Source organism: Rhinolophus ferrumequinum, chromosome 18 (genome assembly GCF_004115265.2).
Source record: "Rhinolophus ferrumequinum isolate MPI-CBG mRhiFer1 chromosome 18, mRhiFer1_v1.p, whole genome shotgun sequence".
In the NCBI taxonomy this organism is placed as follows: Eukaryota; Metazoa; Chordata; class Mammalia; order Chiroptera; family Rhinolophidae; genus Rhinolophus; species Rhinolophus ferrumequinum.
Window position 1 is genome coordinate 22,515,214 of NC_046301.1, and position 24,376 is coordinate 22,539,589.

The 24,376-nt window shown below is 32.9% G+C and overlaps 1 protein-coding gene across 3 annotated transcripts in view; it reads right to left on the reverse strand.

Moving 5' to 3' along the window:
- Positions 1–24,376, reverse strand: part of LRBA (LPS responsive beige-like anchor protein) — a 575,445-nt gene that overhangs the window by 324,250 nt on the left and 226,819 nt on the right. For all 3 annotated transcript variants that reach the window (XM_033134087.1, XM_033134086.1, XM_033134088.1), the window contains one exon: positions 2,036–2,202. In XM_033134087.1, coding sequence (XP_032989978.1) covers positions 2,036–2,202 — 167 coding nt within the window. The remainder of the gene's footprint in view (positions 1–2,035; positions 2,203–24,376) is intronic.

Consider the following 24,376-nt stretch of genomic DNA (forward strand, 5'->3'; position numbering starts at 1 on the left):
TTCAGGAAAGCAATGCTTTAATGTTGGTAGCACGGGTATTCTATGCTATACACAGGTATAGCTAGCTATCACTAGAAAGAATTTTGATCTCCTAAAAATGACACACTTAGCGTAAGCAAAACATTTGTCACAAGTTACCTAAAGGTTTTTAATTTTTCAATTGTGACACTCCTTTTAGGTTAAAAAAATACTTTAAAAATACATATTGAGGTTCCAATAGGTGTCAGGCACTCTATGTCCAAGTAATATCCTAATTTATTCAGTACCTGACATCAAAATGACTATATCAAATCTGTAATATTAAAGTATTCTGAAATTCTAAAACTCTCAATACAGCTTGCCAGGCCCAGACACTCACGGGCTTTTACATGTTGCAAGATAAGGCACCAGAGAACGCTGACCCAGTAATTCATTTCATTACCATGACTAGTCTTGCAGCTGAAATCAACTGGAATAGGATTAAAACAAACAAACATGGTGCCTGCCTTTATTCAGTCCTTTTTGCCCTGAAGTCTGATGTGCATTCATTCCTCTGAACACCAAAAATGATATGCCCAAAAACATAATTCATTTTAAGCATTCTTCATAAAAAGCATCATGACATATATTTACTCTGCATTTTTTGAGTACAAATACAGTATATATTTGTACTCAAAAAAAAAATCCCGTAATTTCACTGCAGCATTATTCACAGTAACCAAAACATGGTAACAACCTAAGTGTGTCCTTCGATTGATGATTGGATAAAGAAGATGTGGTATATATATACAATGGAATACTACTCAGCCATCAAAAGTGTTAAAATATTACTATTTGCAACAACATGGATGGATCTTGAGAGTATCATTCTAAGTGAAATTAAGTCCGACGGAAAGTAATACGAACCATATGATTTCACTCATATATGGGATATAAAACAAAAAGCAACAAACAAAACAAACAGACTCATAGACACTGACAACAGTATGATGGTTACAAGACAGGAAGGGAGATGTTGGAAGCATGAAGCCAGTAAAGGAGATCAAATATATGCTGAAAGAAAGAGACAACTTTGGATAGTGAGCACACAATGGAATATAGCTGAAACTTATGTTATGAACCACTGTTATCTCTATAAATTTAATGTTAAAAAGAAAAAAACCTGAAACAAGAGGCTTTCAACTCAAGTAGTTTAAAGTTCACCTTTAAACATTAAAATTATTTTCTATTCACTGGAAAATTTCTAAAACTAGACTTAGATGTCTGCTAGAAGCATCAGTTGCTTGAAATACAAGTGAAAACTAATAACTCCTACATATACTATATAAGCAACTTACTATTTTCATTTTTTGTTGTCTTCTAGCAAAAGTTATACAGAAATGAGGAATTAAAAAATATATCTTTCTAATAGCAAAATATAGAACTTTTTGATTAACATTACTGAGTCAAAACGTATTTCTAAGATCTGTGGCATAGATTTTACAATTTGACTAAGTTCCTTAGTCCTAGAAGGTGATTTAATTACTGTTTCTGGAGATTAGAATCAAAAACAGCATGCTCAGTTTGGTAATCTTAAGAAAGCAGATATAGTGAATAACATTTCAAAGAAGGCATTTAACAATTTTTATCATCATAGTCTTGGACTTTGCAACACAATTCAAAAAAACACAAATTACGTTTTCAGATATAAATGTTAAAAATTCAAAAGTGTAAAATAAGAAATAGTTTCTTAAAATTTACTGTATTTGTATAAATTCAGATATATGTATACCTAATAAAACATTACATTCACTACTTCCCTTAACATTTCAAAATTAATAAATTTTGAGCAAATATTCTTTTAGAAATAATTGAGGGAACTAAAGTAAGAAAGATCCGTAATTGTACCCATAATGATTTCCTCCTTCCCCTTTGCTTTAAATTCATAGTAGATGATAAAATACAAAATTAAATTACTCTGTTCTTCACCTGGCCTTGATCACATCCAAAGCCCTTTATCTAAACCCTGGCCTTCTATAAAAAAAATCAGTGGCTAAATCCTATAGTATCCCTTTACCTTACTGCAGAATTTCCCCAGGCTCCATGCTTGTCTGTGAGAATGTTGATAATTTTCTGGATTAGTTGAGTTGCTGTCACATGGTCTCGATACTTAGCTGCTCTTATCAAATGATCACACATCTTCTCATCTTCTCGTTTGTCAGCAGAATACTGGGCACACAGTGACTTGAATAGAAAAAAGAAACATCTATTAATACTATAAAAATATGGAAAAAAACTTAAAATGCATGACGAAGTAATCTCTAATGTGAATTGGAATCAACCAAAACAAATTTTTTTCGAAATCAACCAAAAATTTAAAGTTACTTTTATATCCCTCATTAACTGAATTGACTGAAATTCACTGATATATTATCAGCACAAGAATCCCTCAAGAAATTATTTCTATGAATTCATTCATAAGATACACTGAAAAGTGATTACTATTTAAGCAGAGACCTGAATAGTCAGAAGGAGCTAGTCAAGGGAAGCTGCAAGTGCCCATATTACAAATAGCATGAAGGGCAGTTGCAAAGCACTTCAGGCAAAGTGAGCAAGGGTATGAAATGATTTTTGAGACGCAGGAAGCCTCATCACTTAGTACTATGTAGTTGTGCTAAGGGGTTTAAATTTTATTCTCATGCACTGCGATACCAATTGAAGGTTTTAAGCAATGGAGTGATCCAACTGATTATATATTAAAATGATTACTATAGATGCCATTTAGAGAATTGATTGTAGTGGATAAGACAATTTAAGGAGGGAGACCAAGTATAAGGTCACTGCAGAGATCCAGAAAGTAGACTATGGTGGTTTGCAATAGAAAACTGAGTTGAATTTTCAGCACCTTCAGAAAAATGACAAAAACAGTTTGGAGCTTTTAAAACCTAGCTATGCAAAATGGAGCACTGGAATCACCTAGAAACTTATTAAAAAGTGCAGAATTACAGGTCCCACTCCACCCCTACTAAATCACAATGTGGATTTTAATAAGATCCCCACGTGATATATACGTTAAAGTTTGAAAAGTAGTGTCTTAGATATCATGAATTTTGCCAAAACTTTTAGGATTCTTTAGCAATAATCAGATAATACAAGGACTGGTTTCAAAGATGTTTCTTTTCTTTCGAAATTCAGATACTCGTGTCATTTTTACGATGCTATACCACCTAGTTAGCCAACTGCATAAAATAGGAAAACTAAGAGTAATGTAAACTTGATTCTTACTTCTATTCCTAGGGTCTATTGGGCTCTACTCCCTTAAAGTCCAGATACAAGCTGACATACACACAAACGTACACACAATTTACAATAAGTTTACAACAATTTGATATTAGAAAAAATATTACTAGTTTGTGTATGTGATAAACAGTGTGCCTGCCTGCCTTTCCTACTGTATACCAGTTTAGATAGATTGTTGTCACACACCACCCCCAGCACTGCCCCAGCAACAACAGAGGGACCTAATTTTCCTAAACCAATGAGTAAAATTACACCCATATTGATGAACTGGCTCAGGGAGAACACTTGATCTAATTGGTGCATTAAGAGAAAAGGTCAGGATTTTTGTTGGATAGTTCCTTCCTTCCTCTTGGGTATAAAAGAGGAAATCTGTAATTCCAACAGTGTTGAAAGCTCTCTGCATACTATGAGGAAAGCTAGCCTGAGGATGAAGCCAAAACCCCAAGGGATCAGACCCATGATAATTATAGAAATATAGAGCATGTTCAAAAAGGAATCATGCTGCATCAAAAACCGGCCTACCTTTAGACTTTCTATGACTCGTTTTTCGTTGTTGTTTTTTCTCAGACTTTTTGTAAGAACCTATAAACTCATATTGATTCATTTACTTGCCAGTATGAAATAGGTTTTGTGTCCCTAACACCAAAAGCAACCAAAATGATACGCATAAGAAATCAAATATCTCTTTGTGCAAAACACTTGGCTATAGAGTTCAAAGGTTGAATTATCTTGATAGCCTTTGCCCTGGAGAATCCCCATTTCTCTCTAGTTTGGGAGGAGAAGTGGTAATAAAAGTGTTATCACTGACATTAAATCACTGAAGCTAAAAATTATTTTTAACAGAAAGGTGTACAGAAAGTAATACACAAAATGCTACGAAGGGAGACAAAAAATTAAAGATTTTGAGGAGATACGTCATTCCTGGATGGGAAAAAAGATAACCTTAAAGCAGAGGCAAGGAAGAAAAACATGGGTTGATTTCATGTAAGGGAGAAGCACTAAAAAATACAAGAAAACAATTAAGAAGATAGTCTGGAATGCATAATGAAGATTGACAAAAACCACTAAAAATCACAGTACTAGATATATGAATGTATCTTACATATGTATATGAATAAAGACAAGATTAGGAAGCAAAACAAAAGTCTAATTAAAGTACCATCCTTGGGAATATCTCCTGGGAGACTTGGGCGCAACTGACTCACTTTACCTCTTTATAACTGACTTCATCTGCAAAATGAGAGGATTATAATGGCTCTAAAATTTGGACAATTAGAAGATTTTGGGCAACTGTTCAGAGGTTAGTTTTTATATACTGACAAAGGAAAACTATTTTTTCCTAAACATTGATGTTGAGAAAATAAATCATGTTAGAGACTAGATTAATTTATAACACATTAAAGGCAAGACTGAGCCAAATCAACTACAGTATAGTTCAGTTTCTCAAAAATATGAATTGAGCAAAACAAGGAAAATATGATTAAGAAATACTTAAAGGGACAGTAGATTAAGTGAAGATACCCAGTGAATTATACTATGGAACAAAAATGTCAACTGTTATGTGATATTTTCAGAGATTCATTAAAGAACTAGGCAGTACTTTATAGGTTACTTCATATCTAACCAACCCAACCATGCACCGAAAACAATAGCACAAAATGAAAGACATTTGTGGCATTTTTATACCTTCCACATTCCCTAATGTGAGCGTAATCTACCCTTTTCTAACCTCACTGGTAAGAGAAAATTACAATAATTGATGGAAATTAGAAAATAATTGGTTTGTATACTCCCCCGAAATACCATATACCTTCATATTAAACAGTACTAAAATTATAAAAATATGCATTATTTAATAGCCTATTATTTTATATTTTATTAATATTAGAATACTTTAACATTATCAAATTATATTTTGTAAACATTTGGTAAAGTATTAAAGTTAGCTTAAAAAGGCGTAATTCTAAAGAATCCAAGGCAAGCTAAATAGCAAAATAGTTGAAAGTGTTCTTTAATGGATCCTCCTTTACAATTTAAACAGCAACTTTTCATATCTGACATAAAATCTATAGATATAAATCACATTAAAGGGCTATTCTTTCCCGATTATCAATCTCTGTCTCATTGTGGAACATAAGAGTCACATCTGACCTTAAAACATGATAAAAGGAAACCAAACAAAAATGTTTTGTAAAGATATAATGAACTTGTATCTATTTTTAAAAATATCTTTAAAATGCAATTTGAACACATTCTTATTAAAAACCAATAATATATTCTATGTACGACAATCATTCAAAGTCCAGTACATATCAGGGGCATTTGCTTTCAAATAAAGTCCATGTTTCTTATAGGTGGGTTATATATTTGTATATGTGTGTTTGTGTTTAAAGATTGAATGGGGGTATCTTAAGAAACTACCAAAATGTACCATACACCTATAAAACCAAGGGTCAAGTCTAATACTTTGATTCGATTTTACTTGTCATCAACTTTTCTGTTTTCCTGTTTCAAGCAGCATGTAAACTAGGTAATTTGCCATCACAACAATGACCACAAAAATATCTGAATCTAAGAAGAAATGAAATAGGCATCTTAAAACCTAACAATTCAAATGTAATTGATTATTGCTAAAGAAATTTCAGATTTATTGTCACAGTATTAATAAATGAAAATAAGATAAATAAACCTACTTCTTAAAAGAAATTCACTTATTTGCAGGGAAAAAAATAAAGAAATAACCCAAGAGAGAAACAATTTTGACTGGCTATTTATAATTCAAGTGACTATTCTGGCTCATTAAATATAAATGAAGAATAAAGAAAATATCACATTTAGTCTTTCCTTTCCAATGTTATGACTCTACCTAACTTTACTATTTCTCTTTTGCATGAAAGCTCAGAGAGGAATAAACTTAAAATTAAGCACATTCCTCTAGTATCCACCTGTCATCTCTTTAATCACCCTTCTTGGTGGTGAGCCTTTTTCCTTTATTAATCCCCATTATGAAATGCTGACATACTCTCAAGCCTTTGTCAAATTTTATGGGCAATATTATCCATTCCCACTGCATCTACTATTATCAATTTAAATCTAGTTTTCAAATTCTTCACATCTGCCCCAGCTATTTTCCTAAACTCGGAGCCCACATGTCTGTCTACAGGGTAACGTCTAACCATCCAATGATAACCTAAAGTTAAAAATGGACAAAACTGATGGGAGAGATACAGAAAGAATTCCTAATGGTCCTAAGCCAGGGTGGGGAAGAAACTACTTGCAGGGATATCTAGGAACTGTTTCGCCAGGCTATCCCACACAAAGAAGAGGGCAGTGACTGCTTTTCCTGGTATCAACAAAAGAGAATATAAGACAACGCCCAGAAAGGGAGCAGCCATCTTGGGAGGAGAAGACAAAACACATGTCCAAGACAGTAGAGCCAGTGGACAGAAGGAGCCTGAGATGCACTAACACCAGGGATATGTAGTGGAAGCCCCAGGGCGGTTTCCAGACTTCCTGTTGTGTGATAAGAAACAACCCGCATTAGCTTGTATTTGCTGTTACTAGAAGCAATGAGGATAGTTATCTTACAAGTAAAGACAACAGCAAGACAACCTGAATTAGGTTTCCTTGGACTACTTATTGGGATTTGAACTTTTCTTACTGTAAGTTTTTCAATGTAGTGATCTTATTTCTAAATCAAATGTAGTGATCTTATTTCTAAATCAATTAAGAATAAAAGCATGCAAGTAAAACAACAATGACAACAAAAATGTACAAAACTACCATTTTTATTCCAAACATGTTAATATACTGGAAAGGGCAAGCTTTTCTGTTTCTGACATCTGTGACTTCTCAATTTCCTTCACTTAATACCCCACCATTCCATTTTAGCAAAAAACTCTTAAACACTCTCATCACTGCCCTAATACAGGTATTTATTAGTTCACAATTCAGCTCTCGACATGATCTTCTAATTGTCCTCTTATGAACAGTCACAGAATCACTTCTAGAAGAATTTACTTTGGTATATAGTACAGATATATTTATATACCAGACCCTCAAAAATGTACATGATTGTCTAACATGTTGAACAATTAAGACCAAACTTCACAAGCTAGAATTTGTGGTCTTCTATAATCCTATAATGTGGTAGGTTATGCTTCAACATCCTTTCTATGCATCCTATATGCCAGATACACTCAGATTATATGTAACCCCCCAAATATCCTCAAGACGTTTTCAAGGGTGAGAAGATATGTCTCCTATATTTTTTTTGCATGTAAAACAAGGTTAAAGTTACCTATTGAGAAGGAAATATGGGAATTTGAAGGACAAACTACTAGAGAAGAGGCAGTTACATAGAGAAAGAGACATAGAGATCTAGAAGCCCTTTTGACTCTTTGGCTGACATACAGAGTGAAAAAAATAATATCTGAAAAGTTTCAAAATAATTGGAAATTAAGTAATTCCTATCCAAATAACTTATGGATCAATGATGAAATCCCAAAGAAAATTAGAAAAAATTGTGGGAATTGATTAAAGCAGGATTTAAAGGAAAATTTATAACTTTAAATGTTATAATAGAAAATGCTAAATATTTAAGGAAAAAATAATACAGATTTTAAACTCATTCAGATAATAGAGGCTAAGGAATACATTGCAACTAATTTTACATTACAGGAATGGAAAACTAAAAACCAACATAATTTGTGTAAATAAACACAAAAATCCCTAGCGAAATACTAGCATTCAGCTTTATAAAAAATGGATTACAAATCATAATAGAGTTTATCCATGGAATGCAAGGTTAGTTTAATTTAAATTTGAGTATCAATCAGTATAACTCACCATATAACAGGGGAAAAAAACGGAGAAAAATATATCACCTCAAAGGGATTTTTTTTTTAATTAAAGTTAATGGGGGTGACACTTGTCAGCAAAGTTACCTAGATTCCAGGTGCACAACTCTGCAATACATCATCAACACATCATATCGTGTTCACCACCCAGAGTCAGCTCTCCTTCCATCACCATATATTTGATCCATTTTTCCCTCATCTACCACCCCCTTCCACCTTACCCTCTGGTAACTAAACTATTGTCTGTGTCTATGAGTTTTTGTTTCTTCATTTGTTTGTCAACAGACTTTTTTAAAAAAGCATTTCACAAAATTTAAAACCTTTTCATGATAAGGGACAGAACAAAACAAAACTCCACAAATTCAGAATATAAAGAGACTTCCAAAACCTTAGAAAGGGTATCTATGAAAATCATTCAAGTAAACTTGGAGATAAAACAAGTATGTCCTTTCTTATGAATTCCATTCAGTACTGTCCTAACCAGCTCAATGAGGCAAAAATAAGAAATAAAAAGATAGTTTGGACAGTAAGGAGTGTAACAGAGTCTTCATTTTTAAATATGTTCATGTATGTAATAATCCTAAGAGTTCTAAGGAAAAAAAAAACTACCAGAACTTATGAGTTTGACAAGTTTCTTGGATATAAGAAATTACCAAAAATTAATTTGTATTTCTATATACTGGCAATAACCAACTGGTCATGTAACACAATCATAATTAAAATGTTAGTAAGATTTTTACAAATATTAACAAGCCAATTATAAAATGTATATGAACAAAAAAAGAGAATAGCAAAACAATTTTACAAAAAAACACAAAATTGTGGGATTTTACATTTTTTGAACCATACTGTAAAAGTAGAAATCAAGAGTTTTAGGTTTATTAAATGAAGTGCTGAAACAGTTACCCACTGTACAAAAAAGACAAATAAACTTATCTTTTGCCTCATACAATAAACAAAATGTTTAATTCAAAATGAATCAAAGACCTAGATACATATAAAAGTTAAAACTATAATAGCTTAGACGAAAACAACAGAAAATCTGATGACCTTGGGGTAGGCAGAGAATTCTTGACTGGAAACCATCAAGGGATCCATAAAAGAAAAACATAACCATAAAAAATTGATAAATTAGACAATCAAAATTTATAAAATCTGCTCTTTAAAAGGTACCATTTAGAAAATGAAAAGGTAAGCCACAAATTAGACAAAAAAAATCACCATACATATAACCAAAAAAACGATTTCCTTACCGGATGTATAAAGAGCTCTTATAACTCGATAAGACAAACCAATTTAAAATAATGGGCAAAGATTTGAACAGACACTTCACAGAGGATATACAAATGACTAATAAGTACCTGAGAAGATGCTTAGTTAGTAGGAGAATTGAAATAAAAACCATGATAAGTTATCACTATATCCTCTAGAATGGTTGTAATTAAAAAGACCGACAATACCAAATATTGGCAAGGATGTGGAGCAAATTGACTGTCATACCTGCCTAGCAGGAGTGTAACATCTACAACTACTTTAGAAAATCATTTGGCAGTTCCTTGTAAGCTTCAATATGTGCTTACAACAACACCAGGCAATTCCACTCCTGGATATTTTTTTCAAAATGAATAAGAACATATTCACACAAAATTATATGGAAATACCCATTGTGCTTGTAGTCCTAAGAGCCAAACACTAGAAATGACCCAGTATCCACCTACAGATGAATAGATAAACAAAGTACTACCACTCAGTAACAAAAAGAAATGAGTGACACATGGAATAATGTGGATAAATATCAAAAACTTTATGCTAAACAAAAGAATCCAGACATTAGAATACCTACGAAATTATGTATCAAATTATGTATCATGCAAAACTATCTGTAATAACAGAAACCAGATGAGTAGTTACCTAGGTTTGGATGTACGTACGCCTATATGTGGAGGAACTGACCACAATGAATCATAAGGGAATTCTCTGAGATAGAAATTTTCTATATATTGATTATAACAATTACACAAGTATATATACCTGACAAAACTCTAAACTGTATACTTAAAATGGGTGTATCTTATTATATATAAACTATATCTCAATCAGGTTTAAGAAGTTTTTTAAAAAAATGCATAGGCAAGGGACTGACAGAAAAAAAATGTAGTGAAAATACTCATGGGAAAAAAAGCTCATATACCAAATAGGTAAACACACTCTACAAATCAGTAAGAAAATACAAATAACCAATAAAAAACTTGATAAAAGACAAACAGATACTGAACAAAATTAAAAACAAATAACATATAACAAGCAGAAGAAAGGATGTACGGCTTCATAAGAAAATAAAATCTAAAACAGAAACACCATGAGATACCACTACACAACTCGTAGGATGCCAAAACAAAAATCACACATCCATTGTTGATGAGAACGTGGATTAATGGGAACAGCTATAAACTAATGTTGGGAGCTGTACACACTTCTGCAAAAACTGTGTGGAAATATCTACTGAAATTGAAACCATGAAAACTTTAAAAGAATTAAGTTCACCCTACAGAAATGCTTGAGCAGGTACACCAAAAGACTTGTAAAGAGTCAAAGTAGCATTAGCCATAATAGGTAAAAACTAGAAAACACCTAATTGCCAATGATAGTAGAAGAGATTATGAAAAATGGTCTACTCACATAATGGAATACTATACAGCATTTAAAATAAAATAGAAAACGTAACAAACTAAGTGAATCGCACAAACATGTTAAAATACCAAGTCAAAACACATTATTTTCTGATCTCAGTTATGTGAAGTTCAAAATTTGGTAAATAAATTACAATGCTAAAGAAACACGCTTAAATATTTTTTATAAAGCAAGTAAGTCATTCCATAATATCAGAACAGTATTTAGCTTAATGGAGCAAAAAAGGGTTTTGATTAGATTGACATACTTGGAGGGCTTCTCACAATCGTTTTCTTTAAATATAAACAGAGGAACATACATTAATAATATTAAATGCACACTGCTTCTAAAGTTTCAGTATTTTATGAGAAACAGATTAGTATGCAAATTTTCATTCATTTTGCACATTATTGTGAAACAAAAATAAATTCCAATACAAATTTTTAAAGCTAAACTCTTAAAAATATTAATATGCCTTTCTCTTTATTTCATGACATTTAACGTATAATAATCAAGCAACTGAAGTATATTGGTTTTATAAGTTCTGCGTTTTAAACTTTTTTTTAAAGAAACATGTACTTTAAAAAAAATAATAGATTAGAAAGTAATTACTTTCTATATAAAATAAAAAGCAAGTTCTCTCTTCCACCTCCTTCCTGTTTGGCCAGTAGTTTTCTACAGGGGGAGTCATTGGCAACAGGAAGATACAGTTCCCATGTACAGTAAATGGAACCAAACTACACACACATCACAGGATGTCAAAACATATAGTTCTACCTTCCTTCTTTTTCATGACTGCAAACAGGATATTATATTTTTAGTTAACTAAACATACTTTATAATAAACATTTTGAAGTATACTACATTACTTCCCAAGTTGTCTCAAAATCACACTATAAATTACTTGTCTCATTGGAAACCATTTAAAAGGGAAATCACCTAAGGGACAGCAAATTAAGGAACTTTTCAATATTTCACTTTTGGAGGTCTTGCACTTGATCCCTTCAACAAAGATTGAAAGTCAAATCAGAAAAGAAAAGAAAAATGTTATCCACAGAAATCTCACAGACTCCTGAAAAGCAGACTTAGAAAAATGAAAGCTTAAAAACCTCAACAGCAAACGAAAGTCAACCAATGACAATGTGTGACAGCCACCTTTAATTCTGAAGTGATTCCTCTGTCATCCAACGACTCAAAGTATTGATTTCTCTCAGCATGAAAAAGCCTAAGCCAATGAAACAGATATAGCATCATACCCCTGATAATAGCACTCAAGGTTAAAACAGGCAGAAACACTTATCAAAGTATCTCTTTCATTTCTTATTGTTTTAATGGACTGGATACAATGTGTTGGGTTCTTATCTCCACAAACTCCATAAAGCCTTCAAACAATATTTTAAAATAATTTAGAGATTAATATATGTTCTAATGTTTTACTTTAGACTTTTGATAATTAAAAAAAACTGCTTTTAAAATGCTTGTACGTATTTGTAAAAGAGAAAAAACACTAAGAAAGCTATAGTTTCCACTTGTGTGTAAAATCCACACATAGCATTATGTTTTTGTTCTTCGTTACAGTTATTTATTAACTATAAAAATCACACAAGTCTTAGGTAAATACCAAAAGCTGATTTCTTCAACAAATGCCCGTGGTGCAGCATACATAAGTTTGGTAAATAAAGTAAACTGTGGTTAGTATCTGTAATCAATAAAATTAACATGAAACTTAAACAACAATAGGGTTAAACCCAAATAATTGTATTTTTAAAAATCATAATGAGACAATAATATAGCTTAACATAAGATTATATAATTATACACAAACACACACATACACAGAGAGAGAAAACTCAGGAACCTTTTATTTCTTGAGCTTTAATTTTTTTGCTTATCTGCACAAGAGCTAGGTGATCTTAAGACAAATCCTGTTGTCTTTTAACTCAACAAATCTCCTTAACCAATAGATTCTTTTTTAAGGACAAAAAAATTAGGGTCTTCTACTTGTATTAGGCAAATATGGTTAAATACATACACTACCACATAAGAATAAGTCTTATGCTTAAATTTCAAATAAAAGGAGTTCAAGAACAAGCATGAAAACCAGAAAGACAAAAAAGTGATTACTTCATTCTTATGAGAACCATAATTAACACCGTGGTTAAGAGACAGACTCTAGAAGCAAACAATTTGAGTTTAAATCTTGGCTCTGACACATTCATGCTTAGGCAAGTTATCTAAGCCCCCTGTGCCTCAGTTTCCTGAAATTAAAAAAGTGCATAATGTAACATGCTTTTCAGAAGTATCAAATGAGAATAGTCATGAAATAATTAGAAAGTTGCCAGGCATATAGTAGTAACACCTAACATTTATTGAAGACTTAAGTCATCAAGTTAACAAACTACACAGCAAACAGTCCCCTTCTTCCACCATTCAGTGGAGCTGAGAGACAGGGGAATAAAAATAATTGCAATATGAGCTAACTGCCAACAGAGGTATATATGGTATATTTGGGAGAAATGAGAAAGAACGAACTATTAGAATCGGGGAGTTTCACAGAGGAATTAAAGACTACGTAACTGTTCACCAAGAACAAAGGGCTCGTTTAAAGATAAAAAATAATAAAATATACCACAATAAAAAGGAAAAAAAACCTAAAAGAACAAGCTTAAATAAATACCCTTTTTAAAAGGAAATATAACAGAGTAAGACATGTAATTAGCAGAGCTCTATTTTTAAATATCCTGTTATATGCTTCTTTATATTTTCCTTGGATGCCTCATATTTTTATCCATTTCTGTCATAAAAATTACTCCTAATGGTTTATATAAATAACTTAACATAAATAGTGAACTATATTTATATTGCTTAGCTGAATATTGTTATATTGCTATAACTTATTTGTTATTCAAATGTGTTGCTAACACAAATTCAAAATAATACATCTGAGTATCAACTAGCTTTTAGGTACTGCTTCCTAAACTATCTGTAATGAAAACCAGTTTTTGGTTTTATTTTTTGCAATATATTGAAAACAGACACTTTCTGAAATAATCTGACATTGTTAGACATTCAAGCCATAAAAATTTCTAAATATGTACTCAATTTCTGTAGTTATCTCTGAAAATTAGTAACAACCAGCTGAGTCAACTTAAGTAGCACTAGTATAATAGGTAAATAGAAGAAACTATTTTTATTAACTGAAATACTGCCATCTTGCTTTCTATGATAAAATATTTGATCTTATATTCAGACCTTTACCTTGTACTAATAAACCATAAATAACAGGAGCAATATTCTAATTTCATATGAACAAATTCTAATAAATAAATGTTACATGAAATACACTATGAAAATTTTAAATTACCTTAGTTTTTATCTATCGTTATTTTAAAATTCATTAAGAAAGGCAACATTTATACTAACACATGATTTGGTCAACTGTTAACAATCACCATCACATATAAATTAAACAGAGGCTTGATATATCTATGAGGAATATATTCTGAACTTTTTCTGGAAGAGATTTTTCAACAGCATTAAGAGATCCAGTTTTCTATGAAGAATATATATCTTATATTAGAATATACTGAAAAGATAATGAAGAAAAGTTGTTTTTCAGTTTGTATATAATTTGATCAGTGCTGCTCACAGGTATGAATGAGTTCAATTTTACCTATGCTATAGTCCCTTTGCTTTTATCTACTTGCCCACCATTCATGGAGTTCTCACTTATATAGCTGTTATTTGAAGCTAGAGAAGCATCATATAACAATTTTCAAACAAAGGCAAAAATATTAGCTCATTTAAAAGTGGTCTTCCTTTCAATGAGAAAAAACTGAGGGTTGCTAGATGGGCGGGAGGGGTGGGGGATGGGGGGGAGGGTGAGGGGATTGGAGGGCAGTCGGTGACCACAGGATGGCCACGGGGTTTGAAAATTAATCTGGGGAATGTAATTTGGTGGTTACCAGAGCGTAAGGGGGTTGGGGGGTGGGGGATGAGGGTGAGGGGGATCAAATGTATGGTGATGGAAGGGGAGCTGACTCTGGGTGGTGAACACACGGTGTGACTTATGGATGATGTGATACAGAATTGCACACCTGAAATCTATGTAATTCTACTAACAATTGTCACCCCAATAAATTAAAAATAAATTAAAAAAAAAAAGTGGTCTTCCTTTGTCCCAATAATGATAGCTCCTTTAGTTTTGTAATAACTCCAAAAATTATTATTCTTTTACATGTGTGTACACATGTGCCCTGTACAGGTATGTATAGGGTCTGTTCAAAAGTTACCCAGAAAATGCTGTGAGCCCAGCGTTTAATCTGTCCATTATCAAGAAGCTAAAACAGAAAGTCAGACAAAATAAAACACATCCTAGAAGAATCTCTAAAAACAGTACATTCTAGACTGTATACACCAGACTTTGGAAATACACTGAGAAGTATTTTTATCACATTGTCCAGGTGTCAAACATATACCAGAACATATATGGTAAACTCGGGTAGGAATTTCCCTTAGAGAATGTGATGGTCCCATTGTCAGTCAACCTGAGGCAGAGAAAAAAGGTGAACATTGGACTGAGGAAGAACTAATATTCTTTCCTAAGACTGGAGGCAGGTGGGCCTGGACTATAATTTATAAAGAATTATAAGAAGCTCTTTACGTGGAGGAGCTAACTAGCCACTGCAATATGAAAAAGAGACAAGGGCTAGAGAGAAGGGGGTCAAGAAAGGGTCAAAACTCTCCTATGCAGAACGATGACCTATGAATTCTAGGAGATGCAATATCTAGTACTGAGTTTTATTTTCCTTTTCTGTATTGTGATGCCTTCTACCATTGCCAGAAAAGTCACTTGTATTATGGTGGTGCAAAAGTAATTGTGGTTTTTGCAATTATTTAACCTTTTACACTGCAATTACATTTGCGCCAACCTAATATGATAGTAAGATGTAGCCTCCTGAGCTCCTGACACAGCAGTAGTCTGGATCAAGCCCCTATGCCAGAGGTAAGAGTCCCAGATGAACTGTGGGACATATACGCATTCTTCGGATATTATCAGAGAAAAGTTAGAATAGAAACATGAATGTTCTCCATTTGATAGAAACAGTAATAGCAGCATTATGGAACTTAATATGGAGTCAAAAGTAACAGGTACTTTATATTATCAAATCCCATTTACTTTTTGTAACATTTTTGTAGATAGGCTCCATTATCTATCCTGATTTTAAGATGAGACAATGGAAGGGAATGGCAAGTAAAGGGATGCTCAAGTGATGAAACAAAGGCTTCTATCTTACATGGAGCAAAGCTAGATGTTCAAGCTGGATTCAGAAAAGAAAGAGGCGGCGGGGTGGAAGGAAGAAAGAAAAGGAAGACACACTTGAGATCTAATTGCAAACATTCGTTGGATACGGGAGTGTTTCAAAAATTTTAGAAGAAGGTTAACCTATGTTTTACAGACTACAGTAAAGTCTTTGACTGCATTGATCATGAAAAGCTATTGGTTGCTCTGAAAGAAATGGATGTGCCTTAGCACTTGATTGTCTTGGTTTGTAACCCATATTGTGGACAAGAAGCCAATATCAAAAAAAAATGGAGAGACAGAATGGTTTTCTACAGGCAAAGGTGTCAGACATGGGGTAGACTAAGAGGAAGAAGCGAAAATTGCTAGAAGAAATGTCAATAACTTAAGACATGCAGATGACACCATCTTACGGGCAGAAAGTAGCAATGATTTGAAACAACTTCTAATGAAAGTAAAACAAAGTGCCAAAGGACTGCATTTGATCATGAAGAAAGCAAAACTCACAATTACAGAAGAAATATACAACTTTAACATCACAATTAAGACATTTAAATTGTTATAGATTGTGCTGACGTTGGTTCAGTCATCAACCTAAATGGAGAACGCACCCAAGAAATCAAGAGAACAACGAAACTCAGAAGGGTAGCAATGGAACAATTAGGAAAGATCATCCAGAGCAAAGAAGTGTCCTTACAGACCAAGGCTAAGATCACCCATACACTCATATTCCCAATTCCTATGTATGGATGCAAAAGTGGAACAGTGAAGAAGGCTGATCGGGGAAAAACTGCTTCATTGGAAATATGGTTTTGGCAGAGAGCCCTATGGAAAACGGATAACGCGAGTGAAAACAGACGGCAGCAGGAAAAGCAGCAGACGAAATGAAATGGGTTGAGTCAATGAAAGAAGTTCTCATCATGAGTCTATAGGACCTGAGCCTGGTTGTTGAGGACACTGTGGACATCACTCACTCATAGGGTCACCAGCAGTTGGAGTAGACTCAACAGCATGGAAGACACAACGGTGTCTTAGCTCACACAGCTAACAAATGACAGGGCCAAGAGTAGTGTACAAGGTCATCTGATGGGAAAGTCAGAGCTAAACTGCGTCATAGTAATCAGTGGTGTCACTGACTAGGCACTCAAACGGTAATATTTGGACATTAAAAAGGACTGAAATACTCCTTTGGTGACCTATACTAGTATTTTATCACTTTTATGACTGATTCACATCATTTTTATCTAAGAGAAAGAAAATCACAATGAGAGAAAAGATACAATTGAAAAAATTATACTGTCAAGCTTACCATTTCACTGATCTTGCCCTACAGATGGAGAAATACATACGTGAAGTGGTTAAGAAGGATGTCGGAAACCATAATGCTTACAAGTAAATACTGAAGCATGGATGAGAATCACCATTCTCATACTTTGCTATTAAGGTATGATGACGCCAGATCTGTTAATCAACCACCTCCTCACGAAATGACAATTGATTATGCAAAGTATAATCAAGAAAGGAATGTGACAAGACAGTGGGGAGCGCGGAACACCAATGCAGAACCATCAAGGAAGACAGACTGGTTTCATTCTTAGCTTTGGAAAAGTTATCTTTAACTGTGATCGTTCCTCTGTCACGTACTTTTTAAGGTAAGATGGTCAAATCCAACCAAAAGTATAAGAGAAAAAATAAAGAAGGACAAAATAAAAACAGGAAGAAGAGTGAAGAAGAAAAGACAAATAGGAAAGCACAAATGGGAAGTTCACTTAAAAATACTTTGCAATGTCTCATAATTACAAGTGTACTTTAAAAGTTAGTAAGAAAAAAAACAGTATCATAATATTTCGTTTACACTTTATTTCCACAACTAAATGAAAGACAAAATGCGGAATTCAATTCAGTAATGGGAATATAAAGTAAAAACTGGGCACAGCTTAACAAAAGTTAGTCAGTCTTTAATAGCTCAGAATTATTTTGCACTCTACCAATTTTATATGCACAAAGGAAAAATATGTAGTCAGAAGAAAACAAAATAAATAGCCAGAATATGTTTAAGGTTTAGTTTCAAAAATCTTCTATGAAACCGAATGAAAAATATTTCAAAATAATTACATAGGTGATAGTCTAATAACGAACACTGCTATTTAATACCCAGCTTTTGGACTAGACTAAATCATAAGCTTCAGAATTGGGGCTCAACTCAATGACCTTTAAGGACCTCTACATTGCAAAAAAAATAAGTATTTTGTCCAACACTACATAGCTGATTAGTGACAGAACCTGAACTGAATCCTTATTCTAATAAATCCCAAATCTATGCTTACTATTATACACTGCAGATTGTTAAAGTTTTACAGTTCTTATGTAATTAAATATTTTAAATCAATGCTGTTAAATCTCATAAAATGAAAGCTACAAAATAAAAACCTGTTCATCAAAGGAGAATGTGGATAATAGGATGTTTAGAGGGTTTTTACTTACTCATCATATCAAAAAGCAACTCTTAACCCTTGGAAAATCTAAGTATTGTGTAAGGCCAATAGCTCAAAAACCATGTTGTAAATTCATCAAACAATTATCATAGAGATTTAAATTCTCTGACTGTATACATCATTAAATGTTAGATATGGAAAAGTAGAAAACTGGATATACATATGTAAAAGAATAAATTGGACTCTTATACTAAACTCATAAACTCAAAATGGATTAAAAATTTATTCATAAGACCTAGAACCATAATGTTTTCCTTTCTTAGAGGAAAACATAGGGGGAAAGCTCATTGACGTGGCAGTGATATTTTGGATTTGACACCAAAAGCACAGGCACCAAAAGCAAAAACAAATGGGAACACATCAAACTAAAACATTTCTATAATGAAAACAATCAACAAAATGAAAAGAATTTACAGAATGGGAGAAAATATCTGCAAACCATATACCCAGAAAGCAGTTAATATCCACAATATAGAAGAAACTCAAACAACTCAACGGTAGTTTGCTACTCAACAATAGTAGCAAAAAGAAGGAAAAAAAGAAAAAAGCCTGATTTAAAAAATGGGCAAAGAACCTAAATAATTTTCCAAAGAATATACACAAGGCCAACCAGTCTGTGAAAATGTGCTCAACATCACTAATCAACAATGAGATGCAAATCAAAATCACAATGAGATATCACCTCACACGAGTGAGAACGGCTATCACTAAGAAGAGATAGCAACTGCTAGGGAAGATGTGGAGAAAGTGAAAATCTTATAAACTGTTGATGGGAATGTAAATCGGTCTGACCACGATGGAAAACAGTATGGAGGTTCCTCAAAAAACTAAAAATAGAACTACCCTGTTTCCCCGAAAATAAGACCTAGCCAGACCATCAGCTCTAATGTGTATTTTGGAGCAAAAATTAATATAAGACCCGTAATTATACTACATTATATTATGTTATAATATATTATATTATATAACATTACATTACATAAGACCCAGTCTTATTTTACTATAACACCGGGTCTTATATTAATTTTTGCTCCAAAAGATTACTGCACTGGATCTGATTGTCCGGGTAGGTCTTATTTTCGGGGAAACACGTACCATATAACAAATAATTCCACCCTTTACACCCAAAGGAAATAAAATCATTACCTCAAAGAGATATCTGCATTCCCATTGCAGCAAGATAGGGAAACATCCTAAGTATCCGTCAACAGATGAATGGAAAAAGAGAATGTTATTTTCTCTCTCTCTCTCTCTCTCTCTCTCTCTCTCTCTCTCTCTCTCTCACACACACACACACACACAAACACACACACACACACACACACACACACACAGAATGAAATATCTTTGTTGTCTTTAAACAAACAAAAAAAGGAAATCCTGTCAATTGCAACAACATGGATGAACCTAGAGGACATTATGCAAAGTGAAATTAACTGGACACAGAAAGACATATATTACATGATTTCACTTATACATAGAATCTGAAAAAAAAAAGTCAGACAAGATTGGGCACGTTCAGAGATACCACCTCACACCTGTTAGAATGGCCATCATCAACAAGACAAGTAATAACAAGTGTTGGAGAGGCTGTGGAGAAAAAGGAACTCATAGATCCCTAGTGGGAATGTAAATTGGTATAGCCACTATGAAAAACAGTATGGAGGTTCCCCAAAAAATTAAGACTAGATTACCATGTGACCCAGCAATCCCTCTTTGGGGTATCTAATCAAAAAATCTGAAAAAATTTGTCCGTAAAGGTGTGTGTATCCATGTTGTCGTAAATAGTAGTATTCCATCTTTTTTATGGCAGAGTAGTATTCCATCGTGGTATATGGGTGGTGAGCACATAATGTGATATATAAATGATGTATTATAGAATTGTACACTTGAAACCTATGTAATTTTACTAACCATAGTCACCCCAATAAACTTAATTTAAAAAAAAAGAAAGAAAGATGTATGTATCGCTATGCTCACTGCAGCATTATCCATGGTGGCCAAGACATGGAAACAACTAAAGCATCCTTTGATAGATGATTGGATAAAGAAGATGTGGTACATATATACAATGGAATATTACTCGGACAAAAGAAAAGATGAAATACTGCCATTCGCGACAACATGAATAGATCTTGAGATTATCATGCTAAGCAAAATAAATCAGAGATAGTCAAGAACTGTATGATTTCATTTATATGTGTAATATAAAACTGAAAGCAACAAACAAACAAGACAAGCAAAAACTCATAGACCCAGAAAATAGTTTAGTGGTTACCAGACAGTACAGGGAGCTGGGGGAGACAGAAGAGGGTAAAGGTTGTCAAATATTGGGTGATGGAAGGAGAACTGATTGGGTGGTGAAGATACAATGCAATATATAGATAATGTATTATACAATTGTACACTTGAAACCTATATAATTTTACTAACCAATGTCACCCCAAAACATTTAATTGAAAAAGTCAAATTCAGAGTAAGAAAGCAGAATAGTAATAAGCAGAGGTTAGGGGTTGGGGGGAAAGAGAAGACATTCACCAAAGGATACAAACTTTAAATTATAAGATGAATAAGTTCTGGATACCTAAGGTACTGGATATCTAATGGTGACTATAGTTAATAAGAATGTATTGAATACTTTAAATTTGTTGAGAGCAGATCTCAAGTGTTTTCACCACACACACATTCACAGACAAAAAATGATAACTATGTGAGGTGATGGAGGTGTCAATTTGCTTGACTGAGGTAATAATTTCATAATATATGCCTTTATCAAAAGATCATATTGTGCACCTTAACTTTATGTAATATTTGTCAATCATACCTCAGTACAGCCGGGGTGAGAAAAACAGTGGCAATGTAATGAGCAATAAAAGGGAACGCACTGACTACAATATTTATTTATGGTTCTACTAGAATATGAATGGAACATTTTCTAAATCTAAAAGAATCTAGGAGCTCTTGAAAAGATTGAATCCCCAAATTTTTGTTAGCAGGATATAAAAATCTTCATTAATCCTATGTTCTACCTTGTATTAGTTGATACTTTCAATCATTTAGCAATTCTTTACTGAAAACTTCCTGTGTTTTAAACCTGTAGTAGGTATTTAAATTAAAATAAGAAAATTATCCTATTATAAAGGAGTCAATACCTAAGGTTTATTTCCCTCAATAGACACAAATAGTTCCAAAACATTTTGTAACTCTCACTAGGTATTTGAGAATAACAGTATAATCCAGGATTTGAAAACACAGTTATCTGTAACGAAGAAAAATGGTAATAAAAGAAGGTTGGCCTCTATTTCCCCTACATGACTACTATAATAGATGTAATGTGTGCAAACACAGACCCTTACATGTGACACTCGCAAGGCAGAATCCGTAAACACCTAAAAATTACATGTAAAATGTTATGGTTATATTTGTATGAAATTTTCAAGGTCAGATTAAAATGGACTATGTATGATATACATATATGTATATGTGTATGTATATATGTGTGTGTGTATATATCTATATATAGATATATCTATATAGATACATAGACATATAGATATATATATAGATATATACACACACAAATATAAACACAGTGTACATTCTTAATAAAAAGCCTGAAAACGTATGTGTCAAGCCATTATCTTGGGAAGTATTGTAGGGAAAGATACTGGAGAAGGTTCTCTTTTTACTTCACACTATTCATCATTGTGTTCTTTATTCTTTCGTTTTTGGTGAGTGAGAAACATCCATTCTGTAGCTAAAATTTTTTTGAATTAAAAAATAAAAAGAGCCACTGATCTAAAGAAATTTTTTTCTTAAACTGGGGTTTCCCAGGTTAACATTCTAGGATGGACTTGAAAGCTACTTTTTTTTAAAAAATTTTATTGGGGAATATTGGGTCACAGTGTGTTTCTCCAGGGCCCATCAGCTCCAAGTCATTGTCCTTCAATCTAGTTGTGGAGGGTGCAGCTCAGCTCCAAGTCCAGTTGCCGTTTTCAATCTTTAGTTGCAGGGGGCGCAGCCCACCATCCCATGTGGTAATTGAACTGGCAACTTTGTTGTTAAGAGCTCCGCTCTAACCAACTGAGCCATCCGGCTACCCCAAATTCTACTTTTAAAGAAAACTTTTTGTTGTTTTTATTTCCATAGTAATGTAAATATATGGATTAAAAACTCTTTTGGGATTATCTAAATTAAAGATATGTAGAAGAGTTTCATATACTTATAGCTCTTATACAACTACTACAACCAAATTAATCACAAATTAAATTCAAGCAGCAGCACAAAAATGAATTTATATTATTTATGACTGCTTAAAGTGAAAGAGTATAAGTTATAGTGAGTTGATAAGATAGAACTTCATAATTTTAAAATGGCATCAATCCATGAAAATTATGCAATTGATTTATTTTACCATTGATCATGACAAAACTTCTCTTTCATAATGACAATACTTAACTGAAAGTCATTTTCATAAACTAACATTTCAGTATTGACTTAACATATAGAATTGATTCTATATTTTGAAAATGATTTGCTGCAGGAGTAATGTAGTAATTGCAATTTTATTGGTTACATGAAAAAAACAAGATTAATTCACATTAAGCGATGTACCATGTGCTACATGAATAAAAATTTGACAGTTTAAAAATGGAAAAATCAAAGGAGATTATAGCATAAACTTTCAGTTTTTCCCTCAAATTACCTTGAATAGTACCAGAAGCTTGTCATATGGGTATTAGACGTACTGGGGTGATCATTTCATAATGTATATAAATGTTTAATCACTATGTTGTACACCGAAACTAATGTAATATTTTATGTCAACTGTAAAAAAAAAAATAATTAAAAAAAAAAAAACAGTACTAGAATTTCTAGATTTTTACCAAGGTCTGAAGCCATCTAGAATTAAGAGAATGTTTCCAACATTTCGACATTATGTCACCATTAATAAAACCAATAAAAGGCTTAGAAGGCACACACACACACACACACACACACACACACCCTTAGACAAAGTAAATAAACTGAAGAAGCCAGTATGACACCTGGGTAGGGATATGTAGCAGATGTTTGGAAATGTAAAACTGGAGGTGAGCTCTGAACTACAGTAATTACATCAAAAGAGAATTCTACCGAGTGTTTAAGAAGCAAAAAATTCCAATTCTACTAGCACAGTATGTGAGCATTAAAAACTCACAAAATCTGTAATTTTTTCCATGAGGCAAGTATAAAACTGATACCAAAATGTGCCAAATGCCTAAGATTGACTGGAACCTTAGAAACAGCCACAACCCAATTTAACTTACAAATAGAATGCAAAAATCAGAAATACAATATTAGCAAACAAAATCTGGCAGCACATTAAAGAATAAATAAATGAGCAAATCATATTGTCGTAATATTGACATGGCTAATATTTTAAAAAGCATACAATTAACTCTACTGCTCCATCTAAGGATGATAAAATTAAACAAAATACTGCATTAAAAAGAAGGGAAAAAAACCTCAACAAAACAGAATTAAATGAGTATTTCATTAAAATGATATAGTATATTCACTTCAGCTCAAAGACTGTGTCATCATCACTGTGGAAACACCAAAGCACCTCTACTAAAGTTAGGAAATAGAATAAGACGCCCGTTAACGTCTTTTAACATTACAATGGTGATCTCACTTACAGGTGGACTCTAAAAACAAACAAACAAAAAAAGTTGAACAAATAGTAGCTGAAAATAAAAAGGAAAAATTATCAATATCTGTATATGATGTGACTGCATATCTAAAAACCG